The sequence below is a fragment of the Lissotriton helveticus genome, chromosome 9, assembly GCF_964261635.1.
Source record: "Lissotriton helveticus chromosome 9, aLisHel1.1, whole genome shotgun sequence".
Classification (NCBI taxonomy): domain Eukaryota; kingdom Metazoa; phylum Chordata; class Amphibia; order Caudata; family Salamandridae; genus Lissotriton; species Lissotriton helveticus.
In genome coordinates, this window is record NC_136070.1 from 902,345,029 (window position 1) to 902,363,202 (window position 18,174).

At 49.2% G+C, this 18,174-nt stretch overlaps 1 protein-coding gene across 1 annotated transcript in view; it reads right to left on the reverse strand.

The window, feature by feature from the left end:
- Positions 1-8,616, reverse strand: part of LOC144781974 (protein FAM98A-like) — a 97,570-nt gene extending 88,954 nt beyond the window's left edge. Inside the window, exon 1 of the mRNA XM_078661068.1 lies at positions 8,458-8,616. Within this exon, the coding sequence (XP_078517194.1) occupies positions 8,458-8,498 (41 nt within the window). The 5' untranslated portion in view covers positions 8,499-8,616. The remainder of the gene's footprint in view (positions 1-8,457) is intronic.
- Positions 8,617-18,174: the final 9,558 nt, after the last annotated feature.

Below are 18,174 nucleotides of genomic sequence, written 5' to 3' on the forward strand. Positions count from 1 at the left end.
GCCACGGGCTGGTGTGGAGTGGTCAGTACCTCAGCCTCCAGATGCCTGAGCACTCTCGCCATCCAATCTTCTGCTCAACCCCAGAGGTAGATGTCGCCAACAGTCCAGCTTGCTCTCTTCTGCGATCGCCATGTGGATAGATGGCTCGTAGGTAGATGTCTTTGATCTGTGCTGCTGGTGCTCTTGCCAAGGCCTTGTCCTCCAATGCACTCAGATGTTCCAGTGCCTGTCACCGTCCTTCTCCTCGCACTGGCGGCGTGCCACTCCGACTTCTTCTTCCTTCTTTTCGCAGTGGCGGCGTGCCACTCTGATTTCTACGTCCTTCTCCTCGCAGTGGTGGCGTGCCACTCTGATTTCTTCTTCCTTCTCCTCGCAGTGGCGGCGTGCCACCCTGATTTCTTCTTCCTTCTTTTCGCAGTGGTGGCGTGCCACTCTGATTTCTTCTTCCTTCTTTTTGCGATGTAACCTAGACCGATCTCCTTTCATCTTCTCTGGCCAGGCTTCCCCGTGCAGCGCGCGCCCTCTGCACGTGTCTTCCTGGTCTTGTTCTAGTCCTAGGACACTGTCTTCTTTTCACTCAACCGCCCGAGTTAGCGTCGCCACCTTCACTTCATCTTCAGTTTACTCTGCTAACTTGTGGTGTCGTTGGTCCATGTTCGAGGACCACGCCTTGGTCAAACTTCTTGGACCTCTTGCCGGTCCACTCTGCCGATTTCTGTCAGGTTGGCGTCTTCGTGCGACCATCTGGCTGATCGGCTTCTTCTTTTCCCTGGCGACCAGACTGGGTGGTCGGTTTCTTCCTCTTTTATGACCAGACTGGGTGGTAGACTTCTTCCGCCGTGCGACCAGATTGGGTGGTCGACTTCTTCCTCCTTTGCGACCAGACTGGGTGGTCGACTTCTTCCTCCATGCAACCAGATTGGGTGGTCGGCTTCCTTTTCCCTTGCGACCAGACTGGGTGGTCGTTTTTTTTCCCCTTGCAACCAGACTGGGTGGTCGTTTTTTTTCCCTTGCGACCAGACTGGGTCGGCTTTTGAATGTGCTCTTCGTTCGCTTCCGTGACTTGCTTTGGGCTACTGTCTTGGCTCCTGCCTAGTGTCTCTGTAGTGCTTCATTGTCATCTGCACTGCTGCGCATTTGCTTCATGCGCCTTCGCACTTTCCGGTTACCGAGTTCCGGAATCACCGTCGGTCCGTGTGGTGGTGCTCCTGTCTTCGCCATACTGCTGCAGCGATAGCCTGTGGCCACGAGGCATCGCTGCACTCTCCCGGCGAGGCTTAAGTGTTCCTGGAGGGTTGCGCCACCGCTCCGTCGACCTTCTTCTGGTCCCTCCCTTTTGCGCCTTGATGACTGCGCTCCGCGTTTACTTTCTTGGGCGCACTTGCTGCGCGTTCTCCTGAGTATCCCGTGTGGAGTTGCTGCACTCCTGGCGCGTTCCTGCGCCGTTCCCTTTTGTACTTAAAGGCTGTGTAGCGATCTGGCGCCACTCGGGCATGGCAGTGTTCTTGCACACTCTTCAGGCGCTCGCTGTGGTCTTTCTTTTCTTTCCGTGGTGATCTGTGTCCTTTAATCACGTACTGCAACAGTCGGTCCTGTGCTGCTGCTGGTATTTCCTTGGCTTGTCGCAGGCTTGTTTTCCATACTTTCCTGCAATACCGGGAAATGGCCACTAGATGGCAGGGTTGCGTTGTCTCCAGTGCTGTCCTCTGCTCATTCCTCACCGAGTTTTCCGTCGCCTTCTGACTTCCTTTGGAGGAATGCTGGTGCAGGCTTCTGGTGACCTGGGCTCGTCCTTATTATTTTACACCCGAGCACAGGCACTCACAGTCAGGTAGGCGCCTTCCTATTGTTCTTTATGTGTGTAACTTTTGCTAGGTTGGCTGTTCAAACGCAGGTGGGCACGCCTCTCTCTGCTGCCACTGTTCACAGGTCCTGCAGCAGTGTTTTCGGTGCTGTTTGGGGGTGGGGGCTCTGCAGCGTATGTCTGGGCAGCGCTGTGTGCTCACTGTCCCTTGGTGCACTTTGCACCTCGCTGGCTGTGTGGGGACACGCGTTGCTACCGCCAGTCTGTTTGCTTCGCTGGGGGGGCTGGCTTCTGTTCACGCTGGCCGCTTTGCATGGCCACAGGCTGCCTGCTGTCTCCTTCTCGCTGTGCCCGCCCGCGGCAGCTTTCCTGTTCACACGCTGCGCGGGGGCGAAACGTAAGTGCTGCCTGCCTGCTCCGTTTTGGGCAGCCTCCTTCAACGCTAAGTCCTGGGGGCAAACGCTACTCCCACTCTTGCGTCCTTTCCTCTCCTCCACCCCTCACCACCGCAGCTTCTCTCCTCACATGCTGCATGGGGGGGGGGGTCGCGCTACTGGAGGCTGTCTGCTTCTGTGCTTTCATCGGGCACTCTCGATCTCGGGTGAGCTCCGCTTGTGCCCACACCTAAAGCAGTCGCCGCAGCCTTCTCCACTCTCTTGTTGCTCTCCCCGCCCGCAGCAGCCTCTCAGTGCACGCGGGGCGGGGGAGGGTCGGCGCTGCCTACTTATGGCCGAGTTATGGGCACAGTTTAGTTCACCTGTCGCCGCAGATGCGGGGTGAGCTCCCGCTGGCTTCATAGCGCTCCCGCTGGCATTTTCGCCGGCCACAGCAGTCAGCGGCTCTTCTGAAGTGGGGTGGGCACCCGCTCGGTTTCCTTCACGCCCTCCGACAGTGCGGCGCGTCCGGCACTTGGTCGCTCGGGGGGGTGCAGTCACTTGAGGAGCGGGGTCACTTTGCCTCCACCACGGCCTCACGCACACTCACCGGGCTCACTGCCTGCCCGGCTGATAATCGCTTTGACGCGAGTGGGCTCCGCTTGTCTCTTCCATCCCCCGGGGAGTGGGGGGGGGGCAGCTCACGGCAGGCTCATGAGGTGCGGGGTAGGCTCCCGGTCACCTCCTCATATGCATATAGGCCCGGGGCTTGTTACACGCCCCGCGAGCCTCTCGGCGCGCTGCGCCGGTTTCTGGGGGTGCCCTCTAGGCGGGCAGCTCTCTCCCCCTTTTCCTCAATTTTCAGCTGTGGCACGCGGGGGCACAGCTTCCGCCTCGTTGCCAATGTAAAGTTGTGGGGGCCCTAGGGCCGCATGCTGAGTAAATGAGGAGCACACAACACACGGTAGTGGGGTGGTACAACTGGCCCCGAGCACGTGCGCTCGGCCACTTTTATTATCTCAGCGTCACGTGACCAGTGACGTCTGTGGTGGGTGGGTGTACAGTGTATCACATACACTGACAAACACTAGTATGCTGACTGCACATCACTACCAGGCGTGCAACACCCATTAGAATCAAAGGGCTTCAGCCCCCCCCCTCGTCGTGTGTGGCAGCCCGGGCTCAGACTGCTCCCGGGCACACACGCAGCCGCACCCGAGCACTTCACAGGTCTTTAAAAGACCACGTGCATGTTAAAGAGGCTTTGTTGATGTTTCACCCCTTCTATGAGCCCCTGCAGCGCCACTCTACCTACTGCTTAAAGTTTCAGCCCCCCCCCCCCCGAAATGTGGCTCTAGGTGCGCCTCTGGTCACTACAGACACTATAGGTGGCACATTCTATAAGTTCTCTACTGTATAGCAGGTAATGTACATTTATGAAACTCTTATCAAACGTAAATTATTGTGGCAATTGTTCATTATCATAGTTATGTTTCAATTAGCTGTATATAACGGGTGTGACCATAAAAGCTCGCACTTTGTTCTGGATTTGTGCTCGTAATTTGGACCCTTTGTCCAGAATGTTCTAACCAGTGCCCAGTTTATAACATGGTGGCAGATAATCTCACGAATGTCAATATTCGATGCTTATTAAACCACATAAAATACGTTTAAATGTCAAAGTACGCAGTTTTATCAAATATGTTTTGAGCAAATAACTACAGAAAAAACAAGCATTTACAATGCAATGGTTTTGCCTTTGTTAAAGTTAGAGCTATTGGCATTGCTCTTGACATTATTTTTATTTATGTTTTTTTAACATAAATAAATGGCATTGTCATTTACAATGCCACTAGCTTTATCTCTCGCAAATGACACAGACAAACACACACAGAGCCCCCCCCACACACACACCCACACAGAGCCCCCCACACACACAGCCACACAGAGCCCCCCACACACACAGCCACACAAAGTTAGAGCTATTGGCATTGTCAATGACAAATCTTTTATGTATGTGTTGGTTTTAAAAATAGATAAATTAATGGCATTGTCATTTACAATGCCAATAGCGTAATCTCACGCAAATGGACGATGGTTACACAAAATTTTGAAAAGTGCTCTATAGAATCAGGAGGAGTCGGGGAGGGATAATGAATAGTGATAGAGCCAAGAAGGAAAAAAACAAATTAGGGTGAGAGAGAGTGGTGCATTTGAGAGAGTTAGCAGTGTGTTGAAGGGAGAGTGAGTGACGGGATGAGAGTATGAGCAGAGGAGAGAGAGTCAGTGAGAGAAGGAGAGTGTGGTGAAAGGGAAGAGTGAGTGACGGGATGAGAGTATGAGCAGAGGAGAGAGAGTCAGTGAGAGAAGGAGAGTGTGGTGAAAGGGAAGAGTGAGTGACGGGATCAGAGTATGAGCAGAAGAGAGAGAGGCGGTGAGAGAAGGAGAGTGTGGTGAAAGGGAAGAGTGAGTGACGGGATGAGAGTATGAGCAGAAGAGAGAGAGGCAGTGAGAGAAGGAGAGTGTGGTGAAAGGGAAGAGTGAGTGACGGGATGAGAGTATGAGCAGAAGAAAGAGAGGCAGTGAGAGAAGGAGAGTGTGGTGAAAGGGAAGAGTGAGTGACGGGATGAGAGTATGAGCAGAAGAAAGGCAGTGAGAGAAGGAGAGTGTGGTGAAAGGGAGAGTGAGTGACGGGATGAGAGTATGAGCAGAAGAGAGAGAGGCAGTGAGAGAAGGAGAGTGTGGTGAAAGGGAAGAGTGAGTGACGGGATGAGAGTATGAGCAGAAGAAAGAGAGGCAGTGAGAGAAGGAGAGTGTGGTGAAAGGGAAGAGTGAGTGACGGGATGAGAGTATGAGCAGAAGAAAGAGATGCAGTGAGAGAAGGAGAGTGTGGTGAAAGGGAAGAGTGAGTGACGGGATGAGAGTATGAGCAGAAGAAAGGCAGTGAGAGAAGGAGAGTGTGGTGAAAGGGAGAGTGAGTGACGGGATGAGAGTATGAGCAGAAGAAAGGCAGTGAGAGAAGGAGAGTGTGGTGAAAGGGAGAGTGAGTGACGGGATGAGAGTATGAGCAGAAGAGAGAGAGGCAGTGAGAGAAGGAGAGTGTGGTGAAAGGGAAGAGTGAGTGACGGGATGAGAGTATGAGCAGAAGAAAGAGAGGCAGTGAGAGAAGGAGAGTGGTGAAAGGGAAGAGTGAGTGACGGGATGAGAGTATGAGCAGAAGAAAGAGAGGCAGTGACAGAAGGAGAGTGTGGTGAAAGGGAAGAGTGAGTGACGGGATGAGAGTATGAGCAGAAGAAAGGCAGTGAGAGAAGGAGAGTGTGGTGAAAGGGAGAGTGAGTGACGGGATGAGAGTATGAGCAGAAGAGAGAGAGGCGGTGAGAGAAGGAGAGTGTGGTGAAAGGGAAGAGTGAGTGACGGGATGAGAGTATGAGCAGAAGAGAGAGAGGCAGTGAGAGAAGGAGAGTGTGGTGAAAGGGAAGAGTGAGTGACGGGATGAGAGTATGAGCAGAAGAAAGAGAGGCAGTGAGAGAAGGAGAGTGTGGTGAAAGGGAAGAGTGAGTGACGGGATGAGAGTATGAGCAGAAGAAAGGCAGTGAGAGAAGGAGAGTGTGGTGAAAGGGAGAGTGAGTGATGGGATGAGAGTATGAGCAGAAGAGAGAGAGGCAGTGAGAGAAGGAGAGTGTGGTGAAAGGGAAGAGTGAGTGACGGGATGAGAGTATGAGCAGAAGAGAGAGAGGCAGTGAGAGAAGGAGAGTGTGGTGAAAGGGAAGAGTGAGTGACGGGATGAGAGTATGAGCAGAAGAGAGAGAGGCGGTGAGAGAAGGAGAGTGTGGTGAAAGGGAAGAGTGAGTGACGGGATGAGAGTATGAGCAGAAGAGAGAGAGGCAGTGAGAGAAGGAGAGTGTGGTGAAAGGGAAGAGTGAGTGACGGGATGAGAGTATGAGCAGAGGAGAGAGAGTCAGTGAGAGAAGGAGAGTGTGGTGAAAGGGAAGAGTGAGTGACGGGATGAGAGTATGAGCAGAAGAGAGAGTCAGTGAGAGAAGGAGAGTGTGGTGAAAGGGAAGAGTGAGTGACGGGATGAGAGTATGAGCAGAAGAGAGAGAGGCAGTGAGAGAAGGAGAGTGTAGTGAAAGGGAAGAGTGAGTGACGGGATGAGAGTATGAGCAGAAGAGAGAGAGGCAGTGAGAGAAGGAGAGTGTGGTGAAAGGGATGAGTGAGTGACGGGATGAGAGTATGAGCAGAAGAGAGAGAGGCGGTGAGAGAAGGAGAGTGTGGTGAAAGGGAAGAGTGAGTGACGGGATGAGAGTATGAGCAGAAGAGAGAGAGTCAGTGAGAGAAGGAGAGTGTGGTGAAAGGGAAGAGTGAGTGACGGGCTGCCGAAGATCACACGCGGTCCCTCGCCTCATGATTGGTTTCCCTATGGCTCACATTACCCAGAGCAGGGCTGCTCCCCAGTGTGAGGGATCGCGGATTGCAGTGGTGCTGGGGGTGGGCGTCTGTGGGGCCCCTCCCCGCCTGCTGCCCCCCCTCCCTGAAGTGTATGCATCTCAGCTGGAGCCGCAGCTTGTCAAACTTCACTCCCCCTCCCTCCTGCACCCCCACCCCAGGCCCTCTCAGCTGGCTCACGTAGTGCCGCACAATCCCGGACAAGGAATGCTTATCGCCGTGCCTGATCTGGAACTGTCGTTGTGGTCCATCACCCTCCCACCCCTGGAAAAACATTGTGTACAGCGCATGCTCACATACAAGAATGTTTTCCAATTTTATGGGAGGGGGGTTATCATTGAAGTATCGTGTTCTGTAAATGTTTAACGACAACTGATAACAAGGAGACTGTTACAGAAGCCAACTGCTCAACGATAATCAGGCGTGCGTACATGTTTTCACTGTATGGCTGACTTCCTAAAGATGCATCTGTTTTACTATACGTCCCAGCGTCACCCTGAAGTGAAATAAAGTAAAACCTGAAGAGAGAACATAGAAACTGCTGCCAACATCGACCACACGCAAATATAATACACTAAAATTCAGATTAAAATACAGAGAAATAATTCTCAGCTTGCACATTGCTCAGACAGAGCGCGGGCCTGCATGTGCCACTTAATAGTACAGAGCATCGAGGCACGCCAAGGAGGGGTTGGACTCAGACACGATTTCAGTTACATCCAACAGTGCTCGCCTCGGAAGCAAAAAAGCACAACACCACGAAGGCATCCCTTAAAGACACGAAATTCCAATGGCAGCAGAATATCGCGGACTCCTGCCCCAGAACCTCTCTCTGGCCCCATTAATTACTCTCTGAAGGGCTTCACGCTCCCCTGGCTCCCAAAGGCTGCATACGACCACAGGCCAGTGACCACGGCTGGCGGGAGGGCCGAGGCCTCCAGGCCCGGACCGTTCCCAGAGCTCGCCTTTCATGTCGCTGCCACCCTGCGCCCTGTCACGGTGTCGAGTAATCCGCTTTCAGGGAACAATGAGTTAAAGAGGGAGCGAGGGGCTGGGGAGGGGGCCCACAGAGGTCCAATATTGACTTTCCTGTACACTGGCCCCTTGGCAGAAACCATCCCCTTTTTGCCGATCCTGAAAAGCATCATACTTTCACCCGTGTCTTCCGATGCTGTACACCGCTTCACAGTTAAAGGGGCAGCTCAGCCTCAGGGACACAGCAAAACGTTGCGCACCCGTTCAAAGCACGGCCTGTGTAGTAAGGCGTGTGCCTTCAATGCCGGACCAGATTCGGGGGCGTTCCCGAGACTGATGTCGCCAAAAGCCAAAAATTCTCGGGAACGCCCCCGAATCTGGTCCGGCATTGACGGACAGGCCCGTCTTCCAATGGCTAGCCTCCATTTATGGAGCTAGCCAATGTTAGACGGGGGCCGTTCCGGTCTCCCCATACTATACTCATTAGGTTTTTCCTAGCGCATGCGTACTTCGTACGCATTGCCAAGCAAGACCTAAATAGTTAAGAAAATGTTGCTTTTTAGCCACGCCTCTCACAGGACTAGCAGTACTTTTTCAGTTTCCATATACTGCCCGTCTTTCGACCACTGTTTTCAAACATGTGAGCAGGGATTCGAAACAGCTGGTTGGGGGCCCGGAACGAAAGGACAGGGAACCCGTACAGGGACGGTTCCACGGTCTCTAATAGTGGGTGCGGAGTTTCCAAATGAAATGTATCAGAAGAATGGATTGACTTCTAGTGTAGTGCCTTTCGGGCTGCTGGCTAAAAACGGTTTGCAAAGTTTGGTAGGAAAATCTCTTTTACGAGGGGCTACTTACCCAAGGGCTGTCAAGGTGCCCTGCAGCCGGGCGTCATCCATTGCTGATCAGATACGCGAAATAAATGAATTACGACATCAGTTTGTAACTCGCAGACGCTGTTTCCTTGAACGGTAGTCTTTCTTTCCCCACCCCCTAATGAACTGTCAGAGTCTTTCTTCATTTTCTACTGCCATTACGGAGGCACCGCACCATATCTTGGTTGTTCAGGTTTCATAACTTCCGCACTGAAATTATAGCGATCTCCTAAGCAACAGCAGCGTGACGTCTCGGCGCGTGAGGGTTAAAACCAACACAGTCAGGTTGTAGTCGAGAACAGTTCCGGTAAAAAATAACTTCTCTCAAGGTACACCGGCTCCTCTTTATATCAGCAACTACCATGTGAAGCCCTCCGTTGAGTCTGAACCCAGTGCGAACAGAAAAGAAAATGTAACGTCGGAGAGGCATGCAGCAGTCGTGCCTTTGGTGATTAATAGGCGGATTAAATATGTTTCTGCGCGGTGCTGCTGGCGCTGTTTAACAAAGACATTTAATTTCTCTCACACAGAAACCTAATAAATGCATCAAGTTACTTATGGTAGTAAATCGTGACTTTTCCGAAACATCCTCAGAGTTATTGAAAATAGAGAAATATATGGAGGCTGACCGTTTTTCCCCTCGGTTATTATTTTTTGCAGATTTAGAAAGCGTGAATTGGAGCATCCTTAGTTAGAATTATTAAAAATAGAGAAATATACGGAGGCAGTGCGTTTTTCCTTTCGATTGTTATTTTTTGCAGATTTATATAGTGCGAACTGGACCCGAAGGTATTGGAGCGCTTACAAGATGAGCACCACTGTTATGTATATCGTGTACTATTACACGTGCTTCTGTCGCGTGTTTTATCGCGTGTTTGCTGTAAGCCGTAGGCACAGCTTTATCCCGTGCCTAACTTGTTTGTTGTTCTTTGAACGTGTCTTCTTTGGAGCGCGATCCGTGTGTTCTGTCCTCACTCGGATCGGGCCGTTGAGGAGATGCTGTTTGATTAGACAGTTGACTTGGGCTTTCTTAGCAGACTGACCTGTATCCCTGATGCTTCTATATTTGTATGAATAAATATACTTTATTCACCTTTTTATTGCCTTAGTCATACTTAACAATTCAAAATTTGCAAACATACGTGACAAGAATTTTCAATTCCTTTAAGGACAAGGAGGCGAAGATTATGCTATTCTCATTTCTTTATTAGAAATGCCCAGCAGCCAATAAAACAAGTCAAAAACCACAATACCCATGAACACAAGGGTAACAACCATAGAGACCTTAGAGTATATAAGGTCTTGTAGAGTGTCTCACTTCCTCTTTCTTTGGTGAGGAAACAGTTCCAGCAAACCAGAATCCAACATGGTAAAGTCAATTAAGGAAAAAAACACCATCGCCATCCAGGACGAACAAGAAGACTCCAGGACGGAAATAACAGAAGAAAACTGAATCCACAGTCCCCGAAAGAGCAGGCAGGAAAATCCAGACATCCTCGATCCGTTACTTGGGATCAGATCCTGAAAAGAGACATCGAGCCGTAATACACATTCCGTGTAACATGAGCATATAAAGAAGGGGGGGGGTAGAACACAAGATAATTGCATCATTTCAAAATCAAATAGATCGTTTAACATGTGCACAGTAGTAATAAGAGTAAACAACAATGGGTGGGATAATCCTCGCCTCCTTGTCCTTAATAGAATTGAAAATTCTTGTCACGTATGTTTGCAAATTTTGAATTCTATTTCAGGACAGGAGGCTCCGATTATGCTTGTTTAAAGCTGATCCACCACAACAGAAGCAACATGATCTATAGGCTTATAATAAAAGGTTTTAAAAACAGAATCAGAGGACCAGTCAGCGGCTTTCATAATATCAAACAAGGTGACACCCATCGAGAAAGCTTTAGAAGCCATGGCCCCTCGAGCAGAATGGGACCCAAACACAGATACATCAATACCAGCTTCCGCCATGAGCCATCGTACCCACCGAGCCAAAGTAGCTGGGGTAACGGGGCGAAAAGGTTTCTGCAAAGCAATCAACAACTGACCCTGCATATCGGAACGAAAAGAAGAAGTACTTACTTCATAATCCTTGAGGCATTGAACGACACAAAGGTTGGGATGGGCGGGGAAGGCTGGGTAAGTAATGAACCCAGTATTGGTCTTGGTACGCCGAGAGAGTTGAAACGTGACGCCCTCAGGAGTAAAGCTGCTCCCGGCCAGGTCTAATGCACGGACATCAGATACCCGCTTGCAGGAAACCAGACACAACAACATAGTTAGCTTGGCCGACAGCTGTTTACGGGACAGTAAAGAGTTGACCGGCCAGGCTTCCAGAAAACTTAACAACCGACACGTCCCATAAAGAGACGTATTTAGGGCGTGGAGGATTCGCCAGACGGATACCTTTGAGCAATTTAGCAATCAAAGGATGTTCACCCGCCGGTTTACCATCCACGTGGAGGTGGCCCGCAGAAATAGCAGAACGGAAGGCGTTCACCGTGCGATAGGCCAAACCAGACGAAGCAAGGGAGGCTAAAAAATTAACCATCACAGAGACATCCGCTGAAGCGGGATCAACCTTCCGTTGAACACACCAGTCACACCAACGCCTCCAAGATCCACTGTAGCGTTTGTGGGTACTGGGTGACCAGGCGTCACTAATGAACTTGGAAGCGTCTGCAGAAAGGCCTGGGACCGACCAACGTTCCCCGAAATCCGCCACGCCAGTAGAAGGAGAGAGCCTGACAGAATCAGGGGATGCGATTGTGAAGAGGATCTAGCAGGAGATTCCACTTCTGGGGAAGAAGGAACGGCACTGCACAAGTCATCTCCAGGAGAACCGGGAACCACGCCTGAGCTCTCCACAGAGGAGCAATCAAGATCAGTTCTGCCTGGTAGCGTTTCGTATAAGCCAGAACTCTGGGTATCATCATGAATGGGGGAAAGGCATAACACAGAGTCGTCGACCACGGTTGCAGAAAGGCATCCGTGGCGAGGGCTTCCGGATCGGGCCTCCAACTGAAGAACAGCGGGAGCTGGGTGTTGAGACGGGAGGCAAACAGGTCTATCTGAAACTGGCCACAAGTCCGGAGAATGTGACGGAACACACGGGGGTGGAGTCTCCAATCGCTGAAGTCCCTCAGGTGTCGTGAATTCCAATCCGCAATGAGATTGTGGCTGCAGGGGAGATACTCTGCAATAACAGTGATCTTCTATTGCAGACAAAAGTGCCAAAAATCTTTGGCAATCTCCGCCAGTAACTTCGACCGAGTTCCGCCCAGTTTGTTGATATAGCGGACTGCTGATACGTTGTCCATGCGAAGAAGTATACAGCAGTTGGATTGAAGGGGAGAGAGGCAACGGATCGCAAAGGAGCCCGCCAGGAGCTCCAGACAGTTGATATGTAGGGAGAGTTCCTGGGGAGACCACCGACCCCCGGTCGAGACTGGGCCGCACCGGGCCCCCCAACCCCAACGGCTGACAGCCGACTCGATCACCACCTCTGGCGAGGAACCGAAAAGGGCTTGACCATTCCAAGCTTCCATATGATCTAGCCACCATTGCATCTCCCACCTCGCCTCCTCCGAGAGAGGAATTTGATCCGAATATCGGAGGCCTTTTTGGAGATGACGTATCTTCAGACGCTGCAAAGCTCTGTAATGCAGAGGGGCAGGGAAGATCGCTTGAATGGAAGAAGCTAACAGACCGACAACTCGTGCTGACGACCTCAATGACACAGTCGGTTTCGCAATAACTGAAGTCAATTCCCTTCTGATATACCGAATTTTCTGATTGGGTAACAGAAGTTGACACGTAAGAGAGTTGACCTGGAAGCCCAGGAAGTCTATGACCTGAGTCGGGCTCAAAACGGATTTCTGAACGTTCACCAGAAAGCCCAGGGATTGCAAGAGGCTTATGGACCACTCCAGGTGAGTCAGTAACTTGAGCGGACAATCCGCCAGAAGGAGGATGTCGTCCAAATAAATGATCAGACGAACCCCCCGACTGCGCAGGGACTCGACGACCGGCCTCAGAAGTTTCGTGAAGCACCAGGGTGCCGACGAGTGGCCGAAGGGGAGAACCTGATACTCGTACCAAGTCCCCTACCAATGAAACTGGAGGAAACGCCGATGAGGACGGAAGATGGGAATGGACAGGTATGCGTCCTTGAGATCGAGACGAACCATCCAGTACTTCTTGCGCAGAAGATCCCGCAACAGATAGATCCCTTCCATCTTGAAGTGTCTGTGAACTACCCCTCCGTTGAACTCCTTTAGATTGAGTACCAAGCGGGAGCCTCCTCCCTTCTTCTCCACTAGAAAAACCGTGCTGACGAACCCCTGCGGCTGGCGCACGGTCGGAACAATCGCCTCCTTCAAGAGAAGTGACTTTAGTTCCTCGGAAATTAACTCTTGATCCCGTTAGGAAAAGCAAAGAGGAGAGGGTGGGCGGGTTTGACGCTGGGGTTGGTAACCACCCAAGCATCGTTGGAGATCAAGCGCCAATTGTCTAGAAAAAAATCGTATCCTGCCCCCCAGAACCACACTGCAAGCAGGAATTCAGGCTCACCTGAAGTTGTGGAATCCTGGTATCCACCGGAGCATCCGCCGGAACGTCCTTTCTTGTATTGCCCTCGGCCTTTCCTAGAGGGATAGAAGTTGGAGCGTTGGGAATAACCGGAATCCTGATTGCCTCCTCTGTGGGGCTGATACCCTCTTTGGTTGGGTTGTTGGGAACCACGGCCGAACGAGCGTCCCCTATTTCGTCCAGCCTTGCTGAACACCGGACGGAACGCCCGTCGAAGCGAGGCTTGTGCCTTGTCCAAACCACTGAAGGTGCTGACAAACTGGGTAAATTCCTTCAAAAAAGGCTGACCAAACAGCAAGCCCTGTGCAGCTGGACCAGATTCCGAAGTGGAAATATCTGCTAGCTTTGAGTCAAGCTTAAGGAGTATGGAACGGCGCTGTTCGCTGGAAATAGCGCAGTTGGCGTTGCCAAGCTGGCAAATTGCCCTTTGAGCCCACTTGATAAGCTCATCTGGGTCCACCAACGCAGACGACTCCTTGGCCAGGAAGCCGAGATCCAAAATCTTCGTAAGCGGGCCCAGCAGATCAAGAACCTTGTCTTGACACGAACGCCAAGAACGGTCCAGCCCCTTCTTTGGATCCTTAGCAAATTTACGGAGGTAAGTCACCATAGTGGGGTCCACCTCAGGAGTGTCTGCCAGATGGTCCGCCAGATCCGGTCTAGGGCACTCTGAACGGAGGCGCGCTCGGACCTCCTCAAAGGGTTGACGGATGTGCTGTTGCACATACTCTGCCACCGCCGGAGACGGGAGCCAAGCAGTCGAGTTCGGATGGACAAGGTCCGAGGGGTCTAAGGTAAGGACGGGAGGATGAGTGGGGGCATCCACAAAATGCTCCTTGCACTTCTTTTTCTTCGGAGGAGGATCTGTATGGTCAGAGGACGAGGAGGAAAGTTGGTCATCATCATCAGCGGCAACCGCCGTAGATTTGGACATGCCAGAGGACAGGGACTTTGCCAACCTCTGAAAATCAGAGGCATGAGGATTACCAGGGGACGCAGCGGACTTGCGCGAAGCAGGCACCCAACCCTGCTGCTGCGCATAGTGAGTCAAATGTCTCTTTAGAGGGGTAATAGCGCGAACCAGCGCTTTATTCATGGAATGTTGCACTCCCCTGTCAAGTGCTTCCATCAAATCGTGTTCAAGGGACTCAGAGGCCTCCTCATCATAGTCACCGTCATCTTCGTAATAGTATTCACTCATGATTCACAAATAGTGAAGATATGCCCACAAGATGACAGAAATAAATAGTTGCCAAAGGCAAAATCAGGGGGAGTGACAAAAACCCCGCAGCAAGCCACTGTACAAGCAGAAAAAACAGCTCAAAAGTATTCGAAGGTGGAGGGAGGGCTTGCCGTGTAGAAAACACTCTAGGCAGAGCCTATGCCAATATTATACAGCCGGAAGCTTTTGCCAGCAACCGGCGTCACCAGGGGTTAACTCTGCGGCCGTCGGCGTAGACGCTGCAAGAGACGTCCTTCTTTGAAGCTGCTGTCCTTTGAGGAGACTCGGAGCACCGGAAACAGCAACCGCGCATGCGTGGACACCGGCTGCCTCGGAATGAGCGAGAGGAGCTCGCGCTGCAAGCGTGCGGGTCCACAAACCCCCAAAACTCCCACTCCACAAAAGAAAACGACACGGGCACCACGCGCCCAGACACAAGGGAGGTGACACACGTTCCCAACCGCGCGAAGCGCTAAATACGGAAGAACAGCTGACAAGCAGTACAGAAGCAGCACATAAGCGCAGGAACGCGGCACACAGCGCGAGCAAAGCGCCAATTAGCAAACAATGAAAAAACACAGCAAAACTGCCATAAGGTAAGAGAAAAGCACTTAACTGGCTGCGGAGCAGCAAAGAAAGAGGAAGTGAGACACTCTACAAGACCTTATATACTCTATGGTCTCTATGGTTGTTACCCTTGTGTTCATGGGTATTGTGTTTTTTTACTTGTTTTATTGGCTGCTGGGCATTTCTAATAAAGAAATGAGAATAGCATAATCGGAGCCTCCTGTCCTGAAATAGAATTTGGTGATGAGGACTGGGCATTTTGAAGAAGCATCGGTGGATTTTGAAAGGAAGTTGGATTTTAAATTTTTTTTTTTTTTTTTAAATTGAGGATTCGTGGATTAATGAAAGGAATGTTATATTTTTTAATCCACAGAAGCAAAATACTTTATTGAGCTCTCTTCGGGTGGATTTGCTGAAGTTTTAAAGTCGATTGAGGACTTTAGCTGGCTTTTTCTGCTCTGGAGCTACGCCTTCTTGATGAACTGTTGGCGTGTGATCGTTTAAAAGAAAATGCAGCAGTTGCTCACCGACACTTTACTGATCTAAGCCTTTGATGTGGGTTTGCTGTGGTTATTTGTTTGAGTGGGAACCTTTTTGCCGATTACATGTACTTTGAGACTGCGTCTTTTGGTCGTGTGATCATTTGAAAAGTGCAGCGGTTACTCACCGGCATTTCTCTGGTCCAAGCCGTGCTGTGTCTTTTTGGAGGATACTCGTGCATGCGCGGTTTGTTTTCCTCGGTGTTGTTCGCTGATTCGTCAAGGATTCCGACGTACCTATTTTTTTTAACGGAACTGGCATTTTCGACAGGATTGCTGCGAACGTGTTTTCACATTCGTTTTGGCAGTTTCTTCAGAAATTTGTTTAGTTTCAGCGAACTAAGTACAGATTCATCAGAAGTACTTTCCACACTTTGAAGCCCGGACTACGAGTTTCTTTTGGGATTTGCTGTTTTCATCGAACATTAAAAAAATAATTATATATAATAAGTATTTTCTTTGTTTGTGTTTTATTAACAGGAGTTGCTCTTTCTGGACAGCATGTTTTGTTCATTGGTGATGTATTAATTTTTTTAAATTATCTTTATGTCTGTTCTGTAGGTTATTTACACTGTATTTACCTGTATTTGTTTGAGGGGAAGCTTTATTAAGGGAACAGTCATGTGTGCTCAGGGTTATACCTTGGCCCCACCACAATGTTTTTGGTCAGCAGGTAGTTCGCCTTGTATGTCTTGGATTGAATGGAAAGCGTATTTTTTAAATTACATTGAGACACTAGACGCAAATGGGAAAAGGAAACTAGCTGAGAAGAAGGGTATTTTTTTACCATCTTTAGGTCCTGAAGGCCTCAAAGCTTTCAATCAGTTACCCAAGACGGAAGGTGGTGGGGATATGAATGTGTTTGAAAGAGCTATTTTTGATTTTGTCAAATTCTGTTTACCCAAAGTGTGCATTGGTATTTCAAGATACAAGTTTTTAAAAAGAAAACAGCTTAGTAGTGAAACTGTAGACAATTATGTTTCAGCTCTGAAGACCTTATCTCTTGACTGTAAGTTCGGTGAACTTCAAGAAGAATTGATTAGAGATCAGGTTGTGATGCACAATAATAATTCAACAATTCAAGAGAGGTTATGGGTAAACGGTGATGAGAAATTAGACACTATTTTAGCTATTGTGAGGAAATCAGAACTGTCTTGTAGGAGCGCTCAACAAGTTAAAGCTAATGACAGTAAAAGTAATGATCTCACAGTTAGTAAGGATATTGTTTCAAAGATTAATTCTAAAACGGCAAGCAAAGGGATTGAGTTTTCTAAGAAGAGGCAAATTTTTAATCCTAAGGGTAAAAGTGATGAGAGTAAAAGTGAGTTGAGATGTTTTAGGTGCAGTAGTAAAACTCATTTGGCTTATTCTAAATCGTGTCCTGCTCTAAAGCAGAAATGCTCTAACTGTGGTTTGATTGGACATTTTACTTCTTTGTGTAAAAGGAACATGGGGGGTAACAAAGTCAAATGTATTGAGTATAATGATGTGAGTGATGAGGATGATGATTCTAATGAGAATAACTTTAATTCCTTTGTACTCAATGTGAGGGAATCGAATGCTGTTGTTTTGAATATTGATGATGCTGTCATTAGAAAGAAACCTTTGTGCAAGATGACTTTTAGGGGAGTGGAAATAGATATGTATGCTGACTCTGGTTCGCCCTATTCTATTATCAATGAGTCTGTTTTGAGATCTCAGTTCAATAACAGAGTTGGGAATCATTTGGAAAAAAAGGATATCAATCCAGAAGGGTATTCTGGTGAGAGGATTGATATTCTTGGTTACAGGACCTTAGTATTTAGATTCAAAAATCGCGAATGTATTGCCAAATTGTATGTTTCAAAGAAGGGTCCTTCGGTCTTGAGTTGTTTGACCAGGGAAAATTGGACATTATCCTTAATCCCAATAGTCCGGAACCAGTAATGCTTGTTGATGAACAGAATGGTATTGGTCAATTGATGTTGAAAAAATTTCCTAATGTTTTCAAATCAGAAATTGGGAAGTTGGTCAATTTTAAGCATGAGATTCGCTTGAGAGAGAATGCTTGTCCCAAAATACACAAAGCACGCAACATTCCTTTATCTGTGCGTGATGAAGTCAAGTTGGAGTTGGATGGTTTAGTTAAGCAGGGTATCATTGAAAGAATTGATTCTTCAGAGTGGGTTTCTCCCATTGTGGTAGCCAGGCGTGCCAACGGCAAGGTTAGGCTTTGCATTGATCTTTGCCATCATAATTGATCAGTTTCCTCTACCACGCATTTCAGAGATGTTGGCATCTGTTGGAGGGGCTAATTTTTTTCCCACTGTGGATCTCTCTCAGGCTTACCATCAGATTGAATTACAGGATAAGAGCAAGGACCTCACGGCGTTTATTACTCCGTTTGGATGTTTCAGGTATAATAGAATGCCTTTCGGACTGGCGTCTGCTGCAGCAATATTTCAGCGTGTTATGCAGGATATTTTGGTTAATTGTAAAATTGCGGTTTGCTTCCAGGACGACATACTTGTATTTGGTAACAGTGAAGGTGAGCATCTGTCCGCTCTTGAGGGTGTGTTGCATGCTTTTAGTGAAAATGGCTTGACCATTAAACATGAAAAGTGTAAATATGGAGTACATTCTGTGACATATCTTGGTCATGAATTGTGTAAGGAGGGTGTCAAGCCAAAATCTGACTTAGTTGAAGCGATTAAAGCGGCTCCTCATCCTTTGTCAAAAGATGATGTTAGATCTTTTTTAGGCTTGACTGAATTTTACGCGAAGTATGTTCCAAATT